This window comes from Plutella xylostella, chromosome 16, assembly GCF_932276165.1.
Source record: "Plutella xylostella chromosome 16, ilPluXylo3.1, whole genome shotgun sequence".
In the NCBI taxonomy this organism is placed as follows: Eukaryota; Metazoa; Arthropoda; class Insecta; order Lepidoptera; family Plutellidae; genus Plutella; species Plutella xylostella.
This window is the reverse complement of record NC_063996.1, coordinates 6,844,164-6,870,043: the sequence shown is the minus strand read 5'-3', so window position 1 is coordinate 6,870,043 and position 25,880 is coordinate 6,844,164. Positions and strand designations below refer to the sequence as shown.

The following is a 25,880-nucleotide window of genomic DNA, read 5'->3' as shown; positions in this document are numbered from 1 at the left end:
ATATTTTAAATAGTCAGCTTCAATATGATAAATGTGATGTTTGCAACTAAAACTGTTTAAAAAATACTAGGTAGGATTCTTTATAAAGACCGATTTATTAAATATTTTACATAATTTTCTCTATCGTAATAAAACTAAGAACATAAAAGAAAAAAGTTCTACATCGTAGGTATACGTTAGTTACATAATTCAGATAATTTATTACTAAGTAATAAGTAGTAAGTATACTGACTAGAATTATAAAGGAATAAAAACGTAAAATTATAATCCATACTTCTCTGGTAAAACAAGAGGCCTTATCATAATTGCCTCTACAATAATAATTATGTCGACAGCATAATTGAATTGTTTGATATCAAAATTGACCAACGAAATTTTGCCTTGGGCTGAGTTTTCAATGTTTGTTCAATACAAGAACATCTTATTTTGAACCACCGCACTGTTAATATGTAAAAAAATATCAATTTCCATAGAAACTTTGTTGGTCACGTGAATTTTTTCGCGAATTTTGACATTCTGATTTCATTTCCGGGCTTAGATATAAACGTGCTGCAAACGTAGGTTTAGACTTATATACCTTTTTTACAACACCTGTATACTACACAGTCCACTATGTAAACGTGGTTTTTATTTCACCGAACAGCACGCCCCAATGGTATAATAAAATTCTGCCCTGTTATTGCTGCAATAGCATCAGATTCAGAATATAAACATTAGAAAAATGAGCCCTATCTTAAAATAGGCTGGTCGATTTTGATACCACCCAACTCTAACAACGATTTTACCACCCACCAACACATCAATCAGTGCCAACAGACGCGTCAGCTTTCACCGGCCGCAGTTTCTCGAGCAGGGGCAGCGCCACCGCCGCCAGCTCCTCCCACGCCGCCAGCCGGTGGCACGGGCCGCACGCACAGCCAGCCCCTTCTAGAATATAATAGAATATAGTATCTTTATTGGTCACCACAAATAATAAAATATACAAAGAATAATCTAGTAGTGGTTGTATGAGGACGGCCAAGGACCGAGTGTCGACCGTGTGTGAGGAAGGAGCGCCACACTCCTTGGGAGAGGCCTATGCCCAGCAGTGGATAATTATTTGGCTGATGATGATGATGATGATGAAGAATACTAAACTAGGAACAATGAACAATAGGCGGCCTTATCGCTAAGAGCGATCTATTACAGGAACCTTAAACATTAGGTAATAAAGAGTAAAGAAAATTGAGGGCGGTGTGCCTACCTACTACCTAACTAGGTACTTATAACTAAGGGCTGATTTTTCAATAGTCAGATAAGTGTTATCTGCGCAATAAAATTGTTGCTGTCACATCTGAATATTTGTATTAGACAGTGACAGCAATAATTTTATTCTTCAGATAACACTTATCTGACCATTGAAAATTCAGCCCTATTGCCAGATATAAGTTATCTGGGGAATAATTCTGATGCTATCGCGTCTGAATGTTTGTATTAGACAGGGACAGCAACAATGTTATTCGTCAGATTACAGTAGCTACATAAACACTACCTTCCACCTCCCCCTCTTCGTATATGTCCCCCTCTTCGAAGCCTAGGTCTTCGCGGTCGTCGCAGTCTAGGTTCAGGTCTCGATCGACGCTGCACGATTTTGGCAGGGTTTGTGGGTGCGGGGTTTTGTCGGGGAATTTTACCTGGGGGGTAGATGAGGAGTTTGAGTTAAGTAAGAGTGATTTGGTTATGACACAGAATAATAACTAGGTTATGGGGAGTGGTTTGATGAACTCAAGCATAGATGGCGCCAGTAAATTTATTTTAGGTACTGTACGACAAACTTACAGGATGTCCCGTAAGTTGTGGACCAACGGTACTTTTTCCGCAAATTTTCGAAAGTCATAACTAGAAAGAATACTTTCATCCCTTGTTCACATGTCCACTATTTACAGAATACCCTGTATACCTACAGTAAATAAGTGTCTCACATGTAGTTTAGACAGCTCGGGGTTGCTCGCGTGTCGGTCGGAGTTGCGGAACGCTTCGCACGCCGCGAACACCGAGTCGTCATCTGGAACAATGTAGCACTCTTTTATGCTTAGACCTTTTAGGATTGTTTAAAGAAATTTGCCAAGAACGGCTATCATACAATAACAGTTCCCGCAATGCATCACTGTATAGTGGAGTTACCACCACCTAACATCTTTATGCAGCGTCACTCGCCTGTCAAATCTGACAGATGTTTAACAGACGAGCGACGCTGCTTATAGATAGTGTTCGGGCTGGTGATACGTCAAGCCCTAAGGGTGTCACATTTGACAAATAAGAACGAACTGATAGGTTCGATGGTTGCAATAAAAAACTGAAATGTATAAAATACTTTCGTGTTAGTAGCAGTTAATAATAACAACATAGCTGCGCTATGTTACAGTTCCTAGTACACACTCACCAATGAACACAGTGAGCGCGTCAGCAGCCCGGCGTCCGTCGCTGACAGAGAGCGCGCCGTGGCTGTGCGCGTTCCACAGCGCCAGCTGACAACTATAGTAGAATATAGTGTAACTAATAGACTCACCAATGAACACAGTGAGCGCGTCAGCAGCCCGGCGTCCGTCGCTGACAGAGAGCGCGCCGTGGCTGTGCGCGTTCCACAGCGCCAGCTGACAACTATAGTAGAATATAGTGTAACTAATAGACTCACCAATGAACACAGTGAGCGCGTCAGCAGCCCGGCGTCCGTCGCTGACAGAGAGCGCGCCGTGGCTGTGCGCGTTCCACAGCGCCAGCTGACAACTATAGTAGAATATAGTGTAACTAATAGACTCACCAATGAACACAGTGAGCGCGTCAGCAGCCCGGCGTCCGTCGCTGACAGAGAGCGCGCCGTGGCTGTGCGCGTTCCACAGCGCCAGTTGACAACTATAGTAGAATATAGTGTAACTAATAGACTCACCAATGAACACAGTGAGCGCGTCAGCAGCCCGGCGTCCGTCGCTGACAGAGAGCGCGCCGTGGCTGTGCGCGTTCCACAGCGCCAGCTGACAACTATAGTAGAATATAGTGTAACTAATAGACTCACCAATGAACACAGTGAGCGCGTCAGCAGCCCGGCGTCCGTCGCTGACAGAGAGCGCGCCGTGGCTGTGCGCGTTCCGCAGCGCCAGCTGACAACTATAGTAGAATATAGTGTAACTAATAGACTCACCAATGAACACAGTGAGCGCGTCAGCAGCCCGGCGTCCGTCGCTGACAGAGAGCGCGCCGTGGCTGTGCGCGTTCCACAGCGCGCGCGCCAGCAGCGCCGCCGTAGCCGCGTCGCGGGATTGTGCTGACAACTCTGGGGAAATGGGAGGAGAATCATTTGAGTTTTAGCCAGGTTTAGTTGATAGATGTGTACTAGTATAAAAGGATGCTTTGTGTATCAATCAACACAGTATCGAACAACGCAACGCATGTTGAGTCGAATTTAATGAAAGTAAGTAGGTACTATTTCCCATGAAGAATCACACTATGAACATCATAAAGACAGCTCTGGGGGAATATGAGATAAAATTAATTCATAACTACTTTACTAAACGATTTTTAAACTTCCATCCAAGAGGGTATTTTCTTCTGTCAATTTCATGCATTTAGCTACTTTAATTTGTTCCATCATACTGACCGCTAGAGTCGCTGGTTTGTATGTAAGGTTACTCAAACTTTTCCTTCGCGTAAAATAGCCAATCTTACACTACTTAAAGGTAATTTGACTGGTACCTCTGACCACAGTGTTATAAATTTATTACCTACAAAGATATTCTAATATACCTACAGGATGCTGCAAAAGTGGTATGGTAAGCCGAAAGGGGGAAACTCTGGGTGTCATTCAGAACAACTTTTATCCAACGACTTCATACATATCAGAATGACCGCCTAAGTCTCCCCGTTTCCTCTCACTTACACCAGTATTGCGAACTCTGTGTTCTTACCGAGTGCGTGCGTGGCGGCGGGCGCGGCGGCGGCGACCCCCGCGCCGCACATGTTGACCAGCACGCCGGCCGCCGCGCACCGGACTGATGACTCCTCTGGAATTAGAGATACAAATTGTTATTATTATTTATTGACGGATGTATTCAATCAATGGTGTGTGTATGTTTCATGTTCTGGACGACCTTAGGAGGGTAGCCGGTAGTGGCTAGATGAAGGATGAGGACCCTTTAGGCCGAGGACCGAGTGTTGTGGCTCCTTTGAAGAGGCCTATGTCCAGCAGTTGATGATTTTCGGCTGTAGCAGTAGCACACTCACCGTGCGTCAGCAGCGGTGCCAGCCTGGGCAGCGCGCCCTCCAGCGCCAGCAGCTGCGCGAGCGGCGCGGCGCGGGACAGGTTCCCGAGCGCGCGGACCGCCTCGCCGCCCGCTGCTGACTCGCCCAGCCAGGAACATGTCTCTGTGGATTAAATATAACTGTCAAAACAAACGAAAGAATTAGGATAAACATCTTTAGGCACAAAAATCAGAAGTAACGGCGATATCAACGTAGAAGTGTTAAACGCACACCGTACGCAATATATCTGCGATCTGTTATATTCGATGGCAGCAGCTATCATCAGAAGTTACAATCATAATTAAACGTCCGCCCAATATCTTTCCATGGCATGGGGCCTTACAGCAACAGCAAAATGCTCTGGCTATAATATATTCATATTCATATAAGACTGGAGCATACTGTGGTCGCGGTAGAACGTCACGTGGTTGTCTCTGAGTAGTCTGTTGTCTGCAACAGTTGTTGTTACCTCGTGCGATGTCCTCGAGCAGCGGCGGCGCGGGCGCGGCGTGGTCTAGAACGTCACGTGGTTGTCTCTGAGTAGTCTGTTGTCTGCAACAGTTGTTGTTACCTCGTGCGATGTCCTCGAGCAGCGGCGGCGCGGGCGCGGCGTGGTCTAGAACGTCACGTGGTTGTCTCTGAGTAGTCTGTTGTCTGCAACAGTTGTTGTTACCTCGTGCGATGTCCTCGAGCAGCGGCGGCGCGGGCGCGGCGTGGTCTAGAACGTCACGTGGTTGTCTCTGAGTAGTCTGTTGTCTGCAACAGTTGTTGTTACCTCGTGCGATGTCCTCGAGCAGCGGCGGCGCGGGCGCGGCGTGGTCTAGAACGTCACGTGGTTGTCTCTGAGTAGTCTGTTGTCTGCAACAGTTGTTGTTACCTCGTGCGATGTCCTCGAGCAGCGGCGGCGCGGGCGCGGCGTGGTCGCGGTAGAACGTCACGTTGTTGACGGTGGCCAGCGCCGCCGTGGCCAGCTCGTGTCGTCGGTCCTCGTGGGGCGAGTCGCCGGTGTCTTCGTAGTCTGTTGTCTGGAAGAGGATGTTGGTTTGTTGGTGGGTATATTTTATTATCGTTGGGTGGATCTTTTAGTTAGGTAACTATGTAAGTAAGGCGAGTATTGTAAACTATGTAACCTTTGGATAGGGTTTTCTATTCTAAGGCTGGAAATAGTGCTTGACCGATGATACGTTCTAACCGTACGTCCTGACTACGCCTGACGACCGTCAGCGCCGACTATCATGCGGTTGGTCACGCGCTCGATCGCTCCGTCAGTGAAGCACTGAACGATGAACGTGTTCCTACAAGCTCATATAGCTCGTCGGTCGACCGACGTACGCCGACCGACGAATTTTGCTATGACAAAATCACACATCTACAATGTGAAGAAGAAAACCACCTAAGGTAGAATAGAATAGAGAATGGGTGGCGGCGCCCACGCGCCATGACAGACACAGGTTCACACTCGCATCACTCATGACATGACACTCGTGTTACTGAGAGGTATAGTTACCGCACTGGGCGCCGGGCTCCGCCGGGGGGCGCGCAGGCAGGCGAGGGCGGCGCGGCACACCCGCCCACAGTGGCTCGACGCCAGGGCGGCGCCCACGCGCCATGATAGGCATAGGTTGGCTATCACGCGGACTGTCTGAGGAGGGGAAATGCGGTTTGTAGTCATTATGATGATAAATATGTATATAGGAATCTAGGTTGTATGGTTTAAAAATATTATTAAAAGTTAGCTGTAAGTTTTCAAATTACAATAGGTTACCTTGATTAACACATCTTCATTCGACCCGTCGGATCCGCATAAATCGCTTCCTTTGAACAAATAAAAACAAATTAGTTAGGTCCTACACATTAAAACAGTAAAACACGTCCACATTATTCTTTAATTAGTCAAAGATGTGACGAGTATGATGACCAAATATAATCAATGCCACCACTTTACAGAGTATACGGTCGGCTGTTAGCCCTATTTTAGTTTTAAACAGTATTGTCAGCTGAAGGGTTAATAAGTAGGTATACCAGATGATCAAAAGTTATGAATGAACTCTAGAGGTTACCACTAATAATACCACAACACTACAACATACCAATAAGATGCAAGTCAGGGTCCGCCTCGGGGTCGCCGGGCCCGCGCGCGCGCTCCGTGTAGGACTCTAGCACTGTCAGTAGCGTGTCCACACCACCCTCCATGGAGTAGATCTGCATGGTGAAGAACAAGACATGTGGTTATGTGACGGAGTTCGATATTTTGATAATTCAATATCGTGATTTACGGGATGTAGGAGAAAAATACCACAATTTGTACATTTTACATACTAAACATATTATTTATTAACATAATATTAGAAGAAACAAGATTATACCTATACGAACAATTTGAGCAAACGAGACGTTTACCTACGTGTTTCAAGATTGTGCCAAAAGAGTTTTAGGCGAAACGATCCTTATGCCACGTAAGACTTGGCAAAGTGATAATTCGACCAAAAAAGTTTAGACCTTACGAGTTATGCGAAACGAGTTTTGGGCAATAAAGATTAGGGGAACCCCACACAGGCTACTTTGAATTCACTCGAGAGAACTTTTTAAGTCGAAGCGAAGCTAGTAATAAATACGTTGGTAACTAACTACTAATTAGGTAATACAATTATTATGTATAATGGACGTTTATTACTGTTTCACGAGAAAATGCTTCGGCTATTTTTATGAAATGTGGCTTGTAAGTAGTGAGCTTACACCAATGATGCAGGAGGCTACTCACATCAACTCTAACCCCATCATCAGCAGCAGCCATATTGCCCAGCGTATACGCCAGTCTCAACGCCAGTGGCGCGCGCGATGCGCACTGCCAGTGACGTCAGCAGTGCGCGCCACCATGGAAGTAGAATCTACTTCCATGGGGTATACACACTTTTTAAGGCGAAGCTATGATCGCGGCCCACAGTAGAACTAGTAATTAATGCAATCGCAAGCAATGAAAATGTTCCAGGCGGGAGGAACTATTTCATTGCTCAGGAGAGTATTATGTACGGTCAGCTGCATAAGTTGTTATACACTTCTGTACCTTGTCAAACTGACGAACCGTCAATGCTTCAATGAATGGATAGGCGCTTTGTTAGATTGACAAGGTTCGAAAGTGTATAGCTACTTATGCAGCTGACTGAACCTAACTATAATGATACCTATACATCACAGGAGTCTACTCACATCAACTCTAACCCCATCATCAGCGGCGGCCATATTGCCCAGCGTATACGCCAGTCTCAACGCCAGTGGCGCGCGCGATGCGCACTGCGCCAGTGACGTCAGCAGTGCGCGCGCGCTGCCTTCTTGCGCGCATAGTGACGCGCAGCATGTGGGGTCTGAGGATAGCACGCTGGGGGGGATAAATGATTGATGTTGATTAAGGATACCTATTTGGATAAATGAAATCATTTCAAACATAATTACACATCGGGCTGGCATACAGGAGGCTGTATGAAATTCATTTTTTTTGTAAGTACTGTAAGTAGCTATTATTTGAACATATTAATTAGATTTTGAACATAGAACAGACAGATTCAAAATAAATATAGTTAATACCTTTGATTCTAAACATACTACAACAAACATACAGAGTGTTGCAAAAGTGGACTTAAACCATAGAAGGGTGGGTGACATAGGCAAAAAATAAGGACATTCGTAAAAAAAATTATCAAAAAAGTTTTTAGATAATAAAGTATAAAGTATTATCTAAAAATAATAATTATGAACCTCTATCTAGGATGTAGCACGGCGGCGTTTGGTTCATATTAAGTTTTGTCTATTTACCACGTGGTGGTAATTATTGACTTGATATACCTAATTGTAATTAAGTATAAATAGGTCCTAGGTACAGTGTTTTTTTTATGTTACACGTTCAACTCGTTAATATCTAGAAATTACTAAAGGAAAAATAAATAATAAGGAATATTAGTAAAAATATTTTTTTTGGATAATTTCTTATAAAATTTAATAAGTAGTAAATACTATAAAATAGTTAAAGTATAAAATGAATAAGTAATATAATCCGAATATCCGTATCATCTATTCCGGTCTTATCTAGGTCAAGTATTATCAACCAAACTTGTATTTTTATCACGATGAAAACATGTGGACGTTATTTATAACTGCGAAGGTCGAGGAGTCGAAGACACGTCACAGTTTTAGTTCACTGGTTCGCCACTAGATGCCACTAAAAACTCAAATTCTACATCGCGGTATGGTTGTGTTTCAGCGAAAAGCATATAATGTTTTTGAGGCTAAAGTCTCGTTGCCATCAGAAGGGTCTTAACTGACTCGACTGAACAGCGGGTGATGAATTAGGATATGAATCTTTGTGATTACAATCCGCTCTCTCGTGGGTCAACTATCGCAGACCCGCGAGTTGATTATCTGACGCTGTTTCTGGCCTTTAAATTATTAATATAAATTATTGTTATTTGTTTTGTTGAGCAAATCATTTAATTAATTATTAGTTTATATTATAAATTACGATGATGTATAAAGGATTTTGTAATCAATGTAATGTAAACCTAAACTATTTGTTATTATATTTAGATTATTTTATTAAAAAAAAAGGAAAACATGTACCTATCTCATTTAATTACTGGTAATGTTGTAATTATTAATTGTAATAAGTTTAAAAATGATGTAAATTAGAATTAATCATTCATGTGAAACGCTACTCTATCTTATTTAATTACTGATAATGTTGTAATTAATAATTGTAATAAGTTCAAAAATGATGTAAATTAGAATTAATAATTCATGTGAACCAACATTTTTCAAATTCCGCAAATATTTAACAAAGCATAAACATAATTTTATTGTCCAATTAAAAAGTATTTAACTTCTGTATCTATGACTATAATATACCTGTATAATATTTTTGCAACATCCTGTGAATAAAAAACTGACAGCCTAATCAAATTACCTAATGTTTATTTTGATCTGTAACTACCAGTTTCAATAACTCTATCTACCGATCGATGACTGGTAGTTACTTTCATACTATTAATAACACATTAAAAGTTACAACTTGTCAAAATCGTATGAAAGTAACTAAGGGCGTCTTGCACAACAAAGTTAAATAAAATTAAATCTATGACCTCTTGCTCTAACATTATACTGTCAGAGCAAGAGACAAACTATTTAATTTTATTTAACTTTGTTGTGCAAGACGCCCTTAGTCACGGATATAAAACTTAATCGAATTTCCAATAAAAATATGGATAACTTTGTAGGTAGTACCTTACCTTACTAAAAGGAGTGCTTTTTAATAATAAGTACCTTCCTACTACTTATATAAAATTACTGCGTGTATTGTATATTCCAGAAGTCATAAATAAATTTTATCCCGCATGACAGGATTGAAAGGCTGAGTCACTAGGCTTCCAAAAGGGATATTAAGCAGATACACCACTTTGGCAACACCTTGTAGGTATTCGAATTATTTGATAAATCATATTTGAACTTCTTGAAAATTTTAAATATTGTGAAGACACGGATAATTTAATACTTTTTGTATACTTGTGTATAGACACCTCACCTGAGACACCTCACCACATTAGTGAGCACGTCTCTGTCCGTGTGGTGCAAGGTCAACGCCCGCTGCAGCTCGGGCAGCGCCCCCCCCCGCGCCGCCGCCGCGTCCCCCGCCAGGTTGCGGAGCGCCCCCGTGAGCTGGTACAGGGCGTGGGAGGACTGGTCGGAGAGGCCGCGCGGGTTGTCTTCTTTCTGTTGGGGATTAGATGAGGTTGATATAATTTTCTTGTGTGTTAGAATTGTTGGCTCCGGTGGTGGCACGTTTAAAGTAAGTTATGATGGATTGCGATGAAGTAATTCGCCAGATAACCAATATACACGTACCTATGTAGGTATATCTCTTTAATTGTAGGTAGGTACTTCGCGTATGACACTGGCTGCTATCTGCCAGCCCGCTTGACCGAACATCTTAGGTTGGTAAATACTAACAAACCCAACTCACGGCCGTATTCAATATCTTCAAGTGCAACACCAGTAAGTCCGCGGCCCCCGCCCGGTGCGCCCGCGCTCTCAGGGCCGGCTCCAGGGCCAGGAAGCGGAGCGCCCCCGCGCCGTAGATGCAGCATTCCGCCTCGGTTATTGGGTCGGCTCGCCCGCAGCCTTCTACTAGGAGCTCTGGGGAAGATAAAGTAGAGTTGTGGATTATTAATGAAGAAACGACATAGTGGCTAGACGCAAAGATTTTAAGTCAAAAGCTGATCATTTATATGGTGGAGATTTACTTTGCGTTACGACGCCGTAATAAACTGTGTGAAAGGATGAGGAGAGCTAAAAAATGCTAGGTATTCATACCTGGCACTAATCTTTATCTACGAGGTAAATTGTGGGTATAATACTGCATTCATTCCAAAACAGCGAGCATAAACCTATCATTTCAGCATATTCCATACAGTAACGTTACTCACCAAGCAGGTTAGTGTTGATGAAGAAGTGGTCGTTCTTGTCGTTCCTGGCCAGCTTGAAGACCAGCTTGCAGGCAGCCGCCAGGTGCGGGCCCGTCACGCGGAGCTATAGTTATAGGTAATTGTGAATATTCAGTTCGTCATAGTGATTGCGACGGTAAAAAAAAATGTTTCCTTATCATGGCAAGCAGATATGTTTGATAATAACGGGTGCTAAATTCCCTAAATACCTACTACTTATGCGAGAAAAATGTCACGCAAACTCGCGTAAACTTCCGGAAGGCCGAGCGGTCGCCAGCGCCATTGTCTGACGTTAATCTTACTGGCTAATCCTTTAACCATGGCGGCAAACTCTAGTCCACGTAAAATGGATCGTCATGGAAGAAGAATATAACATACCGTGAGCATAACCCTGGCTATAGCAACCAGATTGTCATGTTAAGATGAAGAATGTAACTGGCTAATCCTTTCACCGTGGTGACAAAGTCTAGTCCGCCTGAATTGTTATGCTAAGAAGAAGAATGTAACATACCGTGAGCATAGCCCTGGCTATAGCAACCAGTACACGTTCATCCACACTATCTATGTGCGTGTAAAGCGAGCGGAGTGTAAACTCGCGTAAACTACCGGAGGGCCGAGCGGTTTCCAGCGCCGCTTGTAGCGCCCCCATTAGGAGAAGGGTGCGCTCCGTGTCGCGGGACTTCTGGGTTAGGACTTCGGATAGCTCTAGTATGCTTAGGCTGTAAGGAGATATAAATGATGAAAGTGGTACATAGGTATAGATGGTTTAATTTCTTAAAGTTAGCCGATAGGTGGTGTGGTGAGGAGGCTCATTCTAATGTAACTTGAGATAAATGGCGATAATTTGCGCATACCTATCGCATTCATTTATGAAGCGATTCCTTGCTGAATCGATGAATCGAGCGGCATAGCGCGCTGCAATGGCGTTGCGTGGTTTCTGACTCATTCCACCCACACCATCTTAAAATGTCTACTGCGCATGGGTTAAAATTTAAATAGTGTTGCAAAAGGGGTTGTACGTACTCAAGGACCATTAAGAAAAACTATGTTTATGGCTAACCTAACCTAGATATAATTATATAGTCCACAGAACCCACCTTTCAACCCTTTCAGCACTGAAAGCACTAGGCATCTGCACAGACAGCTGCCTAACCGTGACGTCGGCCGGCGCCGCGTCGCTCGCGCTACGCCCGTTTGTGTACTGCTTGCGCCTGGATGTGGGGTCCGGACTTGGGGCTGGTGGGAGAGGTGTCACATGAGTACATAATAAAGGGTGTTTTGTTTTTCCCGATTAAAGAGTTGGTCCCATGATGAAAGTTATACAGTATGATGAGTAAATTCACATGCCAACCGGATATCCACTAATTAAAAAGCATATAATAACATCATCGTCACTGACATCAACCCTAAAACGTGCTAAAACTCTATGCTTCTCCTAAGGATCGCCACAAAACTCGATTTGTCATCTGGCCTTAGAGGCGCCTCATGACTAAGCCTGCTTTATTCTCTCCATTCGTGGTTCAAACACAATGATGTCTACTGCCTACTCCCTTGAATTTGCACCTGAAGCTAAGTAGGTGGACACGCATGTGCAGTGTCTCGTGTCTCCATATCGATGACGTCATGTCATAGTGATGTCACAAGATTTCCGGGTGGTCCCCTAGTTAGAATCCGACTTTAAGTCCCAGTGCCCCTATCACAGGCTAACGTGGCAATACGCTAGCGTTGTACGATACTACACAAACATAATAATAGGGAAAAAGAACAGCGCTAACGTACCTAACTATTCACTTTTGGAACATTTTGATAGTGACAGTTGACGATACGCAAATCTTGTAATCGCTGCACAGATTTTCGGGCGGTCCCCTAGTTAGTACCCGACTTTAGGTCCCAGTTCATTCAGTAAGTATTTGTAAACTCACATTTGTCACTATAATCCCCGCTGGCGCCGCTGGCGGTGTACCCGAGCGGCTGCGTCACCATGATGGCACTCGTCAGCTCCAAGAGAGTCTCGCTTTTCAAATCTGTAAAGATAATAAATGATTTATAAGTACCCTAAGGTTCGGGTTTGGGAAGCGTCCGTAGTCTAGATAGCTTCAGTACGTAATTGTAAGTGATCATTAAAGTTTTAAGCAACACATGACATTTCAATTGGTTGCTTTTGGATGCTTTCGTGCTTGACGGCACTTTAAGCCGTGAGTCCCGGCTGCTGTTTCGGCAGCAGTTAAGCCTAGTCAGTAAATTTTTGGGCACCTATAATAGTGAACTTCAGTTAAAAGAGAGGATGTACCAACATTTCATCCAGGCAAATAACGAACGACCCACAAATTGGTAGTTAGGTTGTGGGCGTAACGATCATTGGGTGAATCATTATGTGGGCTACCAGTTCATGGGTCAATCAACTGTGAACTATTCAGACTCGGAGTTTACTCACCGTCTGGTGCGCCGGTGCAGGTGCCTCGGCGGTGCAGCGGCTTGCTCCGGCCGCTGAGCTGCGGCAGGCGCGCGCCGCCGCCCCAGCTGTCCGCTGGTTGTAATGGACGCGGTTGACCTCGCGCCTGGAGAGGGGAAAAATATTCTTAAGATCATAGGAAGGTTCTTAGCGTCATAATTATCAGGTCGTATAAGAGAATTAAACATTGTGATAGTTCTTAGCGACATCATTATCGCGCCGTATAGTATTTTAGTCATCCACTGCTGGACATAGGCTTCTCCCGGCTGTTAGGCTCTCTTGGCTATACGGTGAATAACACTACAGCCTGCAATATTACGGTTGACTCACACGGGATACGCTGCCTAGGTATGTTGCACGGTTTAAGACACAGTTTTTACATAGGTAATCATCTATTTTAAAGGATTTCCGAGTAGGTACCGAATACTTACCTATCACATTTAGGTAAGTTTTTTCGAAGTAAGTAGCTAGAAGAAGGACTTGAGAAAACCTAAATCTTCATACACAATTATATCAATAACTCACAGCAGGTTTCTTCTTGCCATGTCCGCCGAGGGGCTCGGTGAGCAGGATGCCCTTGAGGTCCCCCGCGTCCAGCGCCGCCGCCCCCTCCGACGGACTCACGTACTTTAGGCTGGTAGAGGAAGAGCAAGGGTTAGCAGGGATAGTGATGATTGTCTCGTAAGACCGGAGATTGAGCGGAGAAACGGAAGAAAAAATCGATGAGGTAATTTTCCGATGTCTTCAAATCATCAGATGAAAACTTTGAAACATTTGACGATAAACTAAATTTATAAGTAGGAAATGAGTAACTGTTATTATTGGATGCTGTGAACAGAGTGTTGCGTACCTTGGGAAAGGCCTATGTTCAGCTGTCTGTACATGAGTAGTTGGCTAGTCTAGTACTAGGTAGTTACTTGAAGGCGCTGGGCGGGCGCGGCTGGGCGCGGTCGGTGAACAGCGTGCGCTGCGCGTCGCGCGGGGTGAAGGGGCGGCGCGTGCGCAGCGGACGCAGCCCCGCGACCCCCGCGCCGCCCGCGCCGCTAGATGCGCTGCTGGCGTCTGTAGACGAAATAGGTTCATTAGACTTCAATAAGGCTCCCTAAACCTTTTACGACGGTGTCATACGCAAGTACAGCCCAAGTTTTTGTTACCGACACGAAAGGAAATGACGATATGATATATATCTCTCCTAGGTATATGGTATATCAAACTGTTACGAAGGCTAAGGAAAGCACGTAATTACCTACCTAGCTATGACCTGTCTGCAACCACTTGACCCTACCTGCAGGTGGCTCTCATAAATTTCACTCTAAGAAAGTTCACATTACAAACGAAAGTTCAATCAGTTTTTTCAGGCAGACCGATTTTAATCTTAATCCTAGCCATAGCTTAATTCACAGCTGTAAAAGCTGAAACAGCCTTTGATTATGAAACAGCTTAGCTTTGTGAAAATCACAAAACTCAATCAAATCGCGTGTTTAAACCGTCCTGACCGCGGCATAGTTCAACGACCTTCAAGAAACACCCCCATGAATAAACCAGCCAGTAATTACCGACGGTTTGAAGAAAACCTCTTTCCAACCGATGACTAGAAAATTGGAATACGAATTTTGAATTTGGAAAGCGAGGCCATTAGCCATGCTTAAATGGTGGTTGGCCTACATTTTCGCTCCAATCATTATTGGTCTTCTACAACTGTCTACCACCATAATTGGGAAAGTAGTCGATATAGGAAAGTAGACGACATGCCTCTGAAGGCAATGATTAGCGGCTCGTATGTACCTAAGTACTTGGTTCTATTAAATTCATTTATGGCGCTGCCAAGTTGTCAATCAGCTAGCGGCCATAAGCAGACACATAACTACACGCATGGAACTTAAAAAACGCCTTAAAATTTGTAGACGGTATTCAATCTAATGAATGCTTTTCAGCATAGTTTCAGCTTGATTAGTAAAGTGATGTTTTATGTAGCAGCGAAATGTTCAGTTCATTTTTTAGGAACCCGCATATCAGTTTTTGCTTTCATCGATTTTAGTTATTTATGAAGTCAAGTGCCTAGGTCTTACATTTAATTTTCAACGTCAGAGCATTGTGTGCTTTGCACTTAGGTACTTTGGATACACCTACGACATAGCAGAGCCTACCTGAGTAGAATAAAATAGCTTTTCAGAAAGATTACCTATCTTTCAGGGCCACTGCATCATTGATTGTATGCGATCAATGCTAGAAGTTAATAGATAGGTAGGTAACTATCTAGATTGAACGTTGCGTTGGAAGAGACAGATAATAACTACACACTCTTACCTTTTAAAAAAAGGGAGATACATTTGTGTTACTTTCTTTTACAGGTATTTTTTAAAGTCATTTGAATGTCCATTGGCTCGTAATACAAATATGGCGATTGCTTTCAGTGGCATCAGAAGAGTATTTAGATGAAGCCGAAATCGGGTGACTCAAGATGACCAGATTTAAGGCTACGACTTTTTGAAATTCACTAGCCATCCCGTTTCAGCTTACTATACCGCCAAAAAGCCATGTAAATACACAGTTGATAGAGTGAGTAGCGTGACAAAGTTGGAGTAAGTAACTTCCCAGATTCGTATCTCCTAAACGAAGACATAAAATTAAGAAACGCTATTTCGCAAAACCATTAGCATAAGTATTTCAGCTATCAGAAATGATTTCAGCAGTATCGTTCAGGGCTATGACGTAACCAGTAACAAAGTACGAAGAAGGGATTGATTCGCGTGACTAAAAGTATTTTTACACGGCGCCACTGCAAGGTGGAATTTGGAAATTAAATAACGGAACATGACATCAAAATGTAATGTAATCCGAATGTGACTAGACCGAATAAGTTTTGTGTAAGTAAAAATTTTGACGTGTCGTGTGTATGATGTATCTTTAGTTTTTGGATCTGTCTGTGTGAATGGTTGGACCTTTATATCTCAATCGGTTACCTATTGTACATACATTTTTCAGCTTTTCATATAAGTACCTTTTTGTAAAAGGTATAATTTTAGTAAGATATCATTTTTTATTATTATTCATCATTGTTATTTTAATATTATTTCTGTGCGTGCAAACTTTGTCTAAAGGTCAGATTTCTATTAAAGGCATACCACGATCGTTGATTGCGTGTTTCAAACTGCGTTGTCATCGCTAAAGTTTCTAAACTTTCGGTGAAAACTGTAATCTATGTTTTGTTTACCTCGAAGCCTTGGTATTTTGTTCAGGCCACGCATCATGGGTTCGTTATCGACGTCGATAAACTCGTTTAGTGCGCGGTTCACCAATCACAGCGCCGTATTCATGTTGACGTTTATCCACGTCGATAACGACCCCGTGTAGCAGCATCAGGTGTGACGTACCTCCGTAGACGGCGGCCCGTGCCTCGCTGATGATCTCGGCGGAGGGAGGTCTGCCGACGCGGGGGCAAGTAGAACGGGGCGCCGGCGCTTAGCCTACCTGGGACTATTCTTACCAGAAGGCCGGGGCGCACGACGTGACAAAACTCCACTCACATCGCGTTTTGTCTTGTGTATGCGTGCACGTCTTGCACCTCGTGCTCTGCCTACAGCGGCCGCTACACGAGTTGGTTATCAACGTCGATGATTGTAGCGACATCAGGTGCCACATACCTCCGTAGACGGCGGCCCGTGCCTCGCTGATGATCTCGGCGGAGGTCTGCCGGCGCGGCGGCAAGTAGAACGGGGCGCCGGCGCCGCGCCGCCCAGCGCGCTCTGACATCGCTGATGATGATGATGATGTGGTGACTGCTGGGGGAGGTAGAAGTACGTTGTTACGGTGTGATAGGAATGGTTATTTTATTTTATTTGGAACATATACAACTGGTTGGTAACGCCACTGAAAAAATCAACCCTATGACTATACCTACTGGCCAGTGGCCTGTAGTTGACTCTTACCGCCACTTGCATAAGTGCTCTGTGTAATTTGCATTTATACCTAGAGTTACCTGAGTTTATGAATATAAATCTTATATAGGTAGATGCTGAAAAACCTATATCACAGTGGACCGTAGTTCGAAGTATCTAAGCAGTTATTTTTGCATAAAATTTTTTTACGCCAAGCTACTTTGTATACGCCACCGCTAATTCCCACACAAATCTATAATATTATAGATTGTACATTATTATACCTACATTCATGTATTTTATACATTGTGCCAATCTACATCAAATAAATACTTACCTTTGAAAGTTAATTTGATAGAAAATAAATTCTATTCATTTACTACCTGCCTGTTTACTAAACTTTCTAAGAGTTTTCACAAAAAAAAGTCACAGATTAAAAACAAAACCAATATTGTGAAATTTTTGCACAACACCACTTCTCACTGGCTGGAAAAACACGAAATTAAGAAAGCAACATTCGTTGTCTATCCTCCGGCCGGCGCGCTACGCGGGCGGCGTAGTACTGCCGTAGCAGCTCGTAGCAAAGTCGTAGCAGGGCCGCTTCAACTTTTAAAGTAGGTACTAGCTGTTCCCGCGAGCTTCGCTTCCCCTTAAAAAGTTTTCCCGTGGGAATTCCGGGATAAAAAAGGAGCCTATGTTCTTTCTGAGGGTCTTGACCATATGTATACCAAATTTCATTCAAATCCATTCAGTAGTTTTGGCGTGAAAGAGTAACAGACAGACAGACAGACACAGTTACTTTCGCATTTATAATATTAGTTAGGATTAGTTAGGATTAGGATTATAGGTAGGTAGGTTAGGTACCCAGGGTAAATTCATGCACTAGTTAGTTATTTTCTGTTTGTTAAATTAGTGTTTCTATGTGCTTTTTAGTGGCTGTCTCCACAGGCGAGAGAATCGCGACGAATTAATATTTCACTCAACTCCTTATTGTATAGGTACTTTATATATGATAATATCGCCTTCTATGAGAGTATACAATACATATAGAAATGCCTGGCACGACTATTGTATCCTGAGGTGACGGCTACTTAGTCCTTAGGTAGGCAGTAACATACTCATATTTATATACATAATAATTATAAGCCTATCTGAATTGGTAAAGTAATTATTTTTTCACTGGTCACAGCCTTATTATTAATACTAAACGGAATGTCGGTAGTGCTTACTGATACCTAGGTTACCTAGGTACAACACCCATCATTAATATCGAAGGTCGTCCGCTGAACCGTGTGAAAAGTGGGACATTGGACTCGAATGATGCTAACATGTTTCAGTTAATACGTACAATGAATTAGATATTACTGCCCTACATACCTGTACGGCACGTTTGTCGCATCCTACATACTATTACTTACTTCAGTTGTAAGACTTGTAAGTAAACTAAAAAGTACTTAAGAGGAATGGTAACGACAGTTTCTCATACAAACGTAGTCCTCTGTTCCCTCCCTGGATAATGCCAATAGAGCAATAAGTTTTTTATATTTAATCTATCGTGACCGTAGCTAGGTACGTATGTTTTCCTTTTGTCACATATTAGTTACAAAAAAAGATATGAACGCTCGTTTGCATCGGTCTTAAGCACACAACTTTCATGACTGCCGAGGATCTTGGTTTAGTATTTGTATAAAATAAAAATAGATATACCTGTTTGTTCGCGGGTGCTGGGTGTTAATTGTTTGGAATGTGTGATATCTCCAACCCGTCCCAAAGGTGAAGATTGTGGCCACAACCCAACAATAACCCTCTGATTTCGGAAGAGGTCCATGTTCTACAGTTGATAGTCTGGCTGTGTGAGTTTTTTTGGCAACTACCTACTTATTTACCTATACAAGTGTTGTAGTTATAAGCAAGTTTTACATGATCAGTGGGTAGGTACCTGCCTAGTGCTTGGAACACGAGTAGGCAGTATCTAGACACTGCAGCAGGCAGTCAACCTTGTCTATCTACTGAAGATAACCGCAGACATGAGTGTTAACTATCTATCTATCTACTTTACTACCAGTAGGTACCTATACTTATCTACGTAAATTTCTAAGTATGGAGGTTACCTAGGTATATTATTATAATACGACTCTAGGCAAATCAAAGTAGTTATGTGTGGGTTAAACGGATTTTTACAATCTGTCCTGTAGTTTCGGAGCGAACAATAAGATTAGGTACTTAGGCACATATTTATTTATAATTTATTTATTTATTCTTTTATTGCACAATATACAGTAGTAATTACATACAGTCAGGTGGACTTAATGCTAAAAGCATTTTCTACCATTCAACCTGCAGGAGGTACAGGGAGCAAATTGTATGGGAGTGCAAAAACAAACTTAACACGATGAAAAAAAAACTAAATGAAGATAAACATAATAATAATGTAAGTATTAGGTTTGCTATAGGTCTATAGGTAAGAATCTAAACTAATAATAGGTAATAAGAAATACAAACGCGATGCGCACAAGGTGGCAATACTCGTAAGTACTAATCGATCGAAGGAAGCCAGTAACCACGGCAACACGTGGCAAAACTTTGCTCAAGACATGTAAAATACATTTCAGTAAGACTAGGAAATGTACCCGCTTCATACCTACTTACATTACAGTAGGTGCCTAGTTACACACACACAATATGCACTCTTCTAACACACGATCACAACCCGTATTGCTGGTCAATAGCCGGGTCTCCAAACGATCTAACGCGCTCCGATCGAGTGGTGTAAGGATTTTTTGCGTATCTATGCCTTCAATTTTTCAGGGTCCAGACTAGTAGGTATTGCTCTAAAAAACAGACTAAGGGGTAGGTACTAAGGCTAGCCTTTATTAACCTTACGAAAAAACGATCGAACTAAGTTTTTCCTAACCGTTTCCGTAGCACTCTGCTCTATGAAGCGTACAGACTGCGTGTCAATTCTCGTTTGTTCGTTTTTGTGTAAGCTATTATAATAGTGATAGTGAGTTAGTGACCCCAGAGTTCTTGAATCATCATAGACGACTATTGAAAGTCATTGATCGGTGTTCACTTGTTGTTACGGTTGGTACGGTGTGAAAAAACATTACCCTCCTCCTTCGGCAGTCTGGTAAAAAGCGTTGCGTTAGAAATTGAAACAGCGTTGAAATAGATAAAGAAAGAAGAAGCCAGACAGATAAGCGTCATTCACTACTGAATTGCGCCGGACTCTACAATGATTGTGTAAGTACAAAAGCTATGTAGCTATAGGCCATAGGATAGGTAGGTGCGAACGTATCGATTACTAATAATTAGATACCTATCTATCAACAGTCTAGCCCCAAGCCCTAGGTCCGAAAAGGTTATAGGTAGGTACACAACCACTGATCAAACAGTTACTTACCTTACCAACTACCCTACATACTATTTATGATCTGAGATGTTATGTGAACGAATGTACGGCCATGTGCAGAGAAACCTGACCCTCCTCTCATAGTAACAATGCTTCTGAGAAGTCAGATTTCTCTGCCTCATAAATACTCAAACAAACTTACTGCGACATTTTTCAGTGCTCTTCAATGATGGATAATTTTGTTTACTTTTGGTCAATTTCTTCATGGTTATTAAAATAATTTAATTTTTAATAATCAATAACAAAATCGAAGTGGTTAGGTTATCAGTCAGCATAGAGTATTATTTTTGTAAAAAAAACGTTGGAAAAACGTATAGAAAATATTTCCATCACCATCAGTGAAAAATGGTCGGCAAGAAAGTGGCGGGAAATGAAACCACAGAACAGATACATTTTGTCTTGTCTATGGTTTCAACTGAAAAACTGTTGCCAGTTTCGAAAAACATTTCGTAAAATCTTGTTTATACAGGGTGTCCCAAAAGTCAACGTCATCCCTTAAAGGGCTGATAGGTCAGCTCATGAGAGGCCAGAATATCACAATATGACCTTAGTAAAAATTCGATAATTTTCGAGATATTGACACTTTTATAAATTTGTTGAAAATCGACACCTTGGATCAGTTTTTTGCGTGCCGCCGCCGGTACAAAAATCCATATTGTTAGAATTTGTTCGGTGTTGCATCACCCTGTATAGCCCTGCTATTGATCGCAGTCAAAAAAAATATCGAGTAATGCTGTATGTTTAAAAAAAGCACGGTTTTCAAAGTCATAAAAGGTAATCATATTTTTTATAAACAACTTTGACTCTACATACTGTAATAAAAATATACCACGCAAACCTGGCACCTTATTTGAAAAGATTGCTCATTTAATGCAGTTTCCAAAATGGTATGAAACGTTGCTATTGTTACAATTAACAAAAAAGTTATTGCTATTTTAGTACAAAACGACCTCGATGTAAATTGTTTGAAGGAAATTTATTAAGGGTAAGTCATGTTGGAATGAGTAAAAGTAAAATAGGTGGTGGGGTCAGCCGTGGCAACATAGATGACGCAAAAATAGCTAAGAAAAAACTTACCAAACTCTTATAAAACATATTTTGCGTTTTTTAAACCTTATTTTTAAAAAAAACAATCATTTATTGACTTTTATTTTTATTTCTCAAAATTATAACACTACATTATTATATTAAGTACCTACATAATCAGCAAAAAATAATACTCATTGATGGTCATAATCATAATTTTGAGAGTTTGGTTTTGTTTAACAATAATTTTAAAATAAATAACAAGTAATTAGAGGTAATGTTAATGACAAACTGATCTGTCCCTTTTTTGGATACTGTGAGTGTACAATGTACATGTGTAAGCGTTTTACTTGTACAATATCACACATTAGCACTACTCAGTACCTCGAAAATTATCGAGTTTTTACTAAGGTCATATTGTGATATTCTGGCCTCTCATGAGCTGACCTATCAGCCCTTTAAGGGATGACGTTGACTTTTGGGACATCCTGTATAATATTAAGATACACTACAACTCATATACTCTAAGCTACAACTACATAAAAATACAAATAAGTTCTATTACCTATTCATTTACCCTTTCATTTTCTATCATAAGCATATTTTTCTTGGTGGATTTATAAAATTTTATCCAAATCTAAATTTGATTCAAATGACAATGGGCAGATTGGGACCACCCTCCAATAGCATTAAGACTAACATCGTTGGATAGGTCTTGTCAATAGGAATAACTTTTGCTATGACAGCTTTGTTGTCACAGTTGTCCGTTCAGAGGTATATTGGTAGGTACTATTGCAAGATGGAGGAAAGATAATGTTCTTTGCTGTCAAAGCAAAAGTTATTCCTATTGACAAGACCTATCCAACGACGTTAGTCTTATTGCTATTGGAGGGTGGTCCATCCTCCAATAGCAGTAAGATGAACTGACGAGTATCGGGACTTATAAGTCAAATATCTCTGAACGGACAACTGTGACAACAAAGCTGTCAAAGCAAAAGTTATTCCTATTGACAAGACCTATCCAACGATGTTAGTCTTACTGCTATTGGAGGGTGTTCCATCCTCAAATAGCAGTAAGATGAACTGACGAGTATCGGAACTTATAAGTATACACGGACAACTGTGACAACAAAGCTGTCAAACCAAAAGTTATTCCTATTGACAAGAATAGGTCTTGTCAATAGGAATAACTTTTGGTTTGACAGCTTTGTTGTCACAGTTGTCCGTTCAGAGATATTTGACTTATAAGTTCCGATACTCGTCAGTTCATCTTACTGCTATTTGAGGATGGAACACCCTCCAATAGCAGTAAGACTAACATCGTTGGATAGGTCTTGTCAATAGGAATAACTTTTGCTTTGACAGCTTTGTTGTCACAGTTGTCCGTTCAGAGATATTTGACTTATAAGTCCCGATACTCGTCAGTTGTTGCCAACGATGTTAGTCTTATTGCTATTGGAGGGTGGTCCCAGCTCCCATATATTTTCGCCCATCCTCTTTTAACTAATGGACGATGGAAAAGAGCATTACGGATAGGGTAAAAGTACTAGTAACTGGCAGTTTAAGCGACTAGCAACACAAAAAAATATATTAAAAATAAAGTATTGGCCTGATTTAAGCACTGGTAGGCTTGAATTACTGGCAATAAGATGACGAACAATTATAGACATAAATGGTAAAGATATATGATTAATATTCGATTTTAATGAAGTTTATATCCACTACCCCCAAAAAACCTAGTAACTGGCAGTAAAAATTAGTAACTGTCACATGATGTTTCAGTAACTGGCACCTTTTAAAAAATCATGCAATTAGGTCAATAAGTACTCTAAAATCAATAATATATTTGATATTAGGTAATGTACAATTACCTGTCTAGGTTCTGTACCGGTAAGACTCAAAATCACCATTGTAATGGTCGACTTCTACGACAAAATGACAGTACAAGTATGCGACGAATCGAGAAACCCTTGGATTTGGAAACGGAAATGGAGAAAGCAAATGCTTGTGGACACCTTGATGTATTCATTCAGCAGCTTGGGAGAAGTGACCTGGCTAAGTTGAAGACTGCTGACGGTAGTATAGTTGCCTCTAAGCTGAAATTTCTTGCGGAAATTGAAGGTTTTTACGGCTTTCAGCTTCACATGCTCTGGGTAAAGATAGAATTAGTACAGCTCTTCTGAAAGCTATTACTATCCTCGAACAGCTTCAGAAGCTCTTTAACCAATTTTTTTTATAAGTCATGTTTTCAAGCTGTTTTATAAGGTCATCACGAAGGGTTCCGCTCATCTGGCATAATCTTTATTGACCAAAACTCATTTCGCATAACTCGTATGGTCTAAACTTTTTTGGCCGAACCATCACTTTGCCAAGACTTATGTGGCATAAGGATCGTTTCGTCTAAAACTCTTTAGGCACAATCTTTAAACACCTAAGTTTCGTTTGCTCAAATTTATGTTCGTCTATACCTATGTATAATCTTGTTTCTGCCTCTGTGGTCTAGTGGTAGAAGCTTCGCTTCATGACCCAGAGGTCCTGGGTTCGATTCCCGGGTGGGACCATCAATTTGTGTTTCTAAATTGTGGTTCTAAGTTTGGTTAGGACATAGAAGGCTGATCACCTGTTGTCCGAAACAGTGAAACGATCCATGCTGTCGGATGGGCATGTAAAGCAGTCGGTCCTGCGCCTAGCTCTCTCCAGTCGTGTCGGTCAATCCGTCCCATTGGGTTATGAGAGTGATGGAACAGAGAGTGCTCCTGTGTACTGCGCACACACTTGGGCACTATAATCTACTCCTGCGTAGATGGCTGATCTCAATTGAGATTGGCCGCCGTAGCCGAAATTCGGCTAGGAGGACATTATTATTATTATAATCTTGTTTCTCCTAATGTTATCTTAATAAATAATATATTAAGTATGTAGTAAATGTACAAATTGTGGTATTTTTCTCCTACATCCCGAAAATCACGATATTGTATGATCAAAAAATCCGAAAGTTAACGACCAATATAATTATTACAAACCCCATGTGATCGAAACCTAAAAATAGGTGCGACGACGAGCAAAGCGATGAGGAGCGTGTTAGGTGCACATGTTCATCAAAACCAAAGCGGAGCGCAGCGAAGCGGAGCGGAGCGTTTTCCAAACAGCGGAAACAATACAAGGCACCAGTTTGCGCTATGTAGGGAGACGTTCCGTCAAAGTTAAAGCCAAACGAATATTATTATTTGTATAAACCTATGCCATAGCATTATTAGGCTATTCAAGATTTGGCCATACCATTATTAGGCTAAACAATGTTATGCGAAATAACTTTTTACTAAACGAGATTTATGCCATACGATTTTCGGCGTAACGAGACTTTGACCAAACGTTACTATGCAATACGAGATTAGGCAAAAAAATCTTATGCCAAAAAAGGTAGAACCAAGGTGGGTTCCGCTCATCTGGCATAATCTTTATTGACCAAAACTCATTTCGCATAACTCGTATGGTCTAAACTTTTTTGGCCGAACCATCACTTTGCCAAGACTTATGTGGCATAAGGCTCGTTTCGTCTAAAACTCTTTAGGCACAATCTTTAAACACCTAAGTTTCGTTTGCTCAAATTTATGTTCGTCTATACCTATGTATAATCTTGTTTCTCCTAATGTTATCTTAATAAATAATATATTAAGTATGTAGTAAATGTACAAATTGTGGTATTTTTCTCCTACATCCCGAAAATCACGATATTGTATGATCAAAAAATCGAAAGTTAACGACCAATATAATTATTACAAACCCCATGAGATCGAAACCTAAAAATAGGTGCGACGACGAGCAAAGCGAGGAGGAGCGTGTTAGGTGCACATGTTCATCAAAACCAAAGCGGAGCGCAGCGAAGCGGAGCGGAGCGTTTTCCAAACAGCGGAAACAATACAAGGCACCTGTTTGCGCTATTTAGGGAGACGCTCCGTCAAAGTTAAAGCCAAACGAATATTATTACTTTGTATAAACCTAATAAACCCATGCCATAGCATTATTAGGCTATTCAAGATTTGGCCATACCATTATTAGGCAAAACAATGTTATGCGAAATAACTTTTTACTAAACGAGATTTATGCCATACGATTTTCGGCGTAACGAGACTTTGACCAAACGTTACTATGCAATACGAGATTAGGCAAATAAATCTTATGCCAAAAAAGGTAGAACCCTGTAAGGTGCATACAACAAAATGTGTATTACTGGATTGGACTGCATAAGGGAAGATTTGACAAGTTTTCACATAAATGCCTGAAGGCAAAGGTCTTCAGTCAATGCGTCTTACTGGTGATGACGTATGGATCATAGACGTAGACACTGA

The 25,880-nt window shown here is 41.6% G+C and overlaps 1 protein-coding gene across 1 annotated transcript; it reads right to left on the bottom strand.

The window, feature by feature from the left end:
- Window positions 1-94: 94 nt before the first annotated feature.
- Window positions 95-20,848, bottom strand: LOC105393774. Its single transcript, XM_048626583.1, has 22 exons — window positions 20,648-20,848; window positions 16,860-16,997; window positions 14,133-14,277; window positions 13,741-13,849; window positions 13,198-13,321; window positions 12,686-12,787; window positions 11,861-11,999; window positions 11,275-11,482; window positions 10,746-10,848; window positions 10,283-10,455; window positions 9,845-10,032; window positions 7,483-7,651; window positions 6,366-6,477; window positions 6,041-6,090; window positions 5,783-5,917; window positions 4,745-5,300; window positions 4,258-4,398; window positions 3,942-4,037; window positions 2,423-3,310; window positions 1,944-2,044; window positions 1,532-1,673; window positions 95-927 (listed from the first exon to the last, which is right to left on the bottom strand). Exons 1-22 carry the CDS (start codon window positions 20,709-20,711, stop codon window positions 800-802), a joined length of 4,011 nt encoding a protein of 1,336 aa, XP_048482540.1. The 5' UTR covers window positions 20,712-20,848; the 3' UTR covers window positions 95-799.
- Window positions 20,849-25,880: the final 5,032 nt, after the last annotated feature.

Excerpts from the sequence above, each read along its gene's own strand:
- LOC105393774 (XM_048626583.1), bottom strand. The coding sequence starts at position 20,711 with ATGAAGAAATTGACCAAAAGTAAACAAAATTATCCATCATTGAAGAGC. Across the intron at positions 12,788-13,197 it reads CTGCACCGGCGCACCAGACG|ATTTGAAAAGCGAGACTCTC; the intron begins GTGAGTAAACTC and ends TTATCTTTACAG. Across the intron at positions 7,652-9,844 it reads AATGTGGTGAGGTGTCTCAG|CGTGCTATCCTCAGACCCCA; the intron begins GTGAGGTGTCTA and ends TATCCCCCCCAG.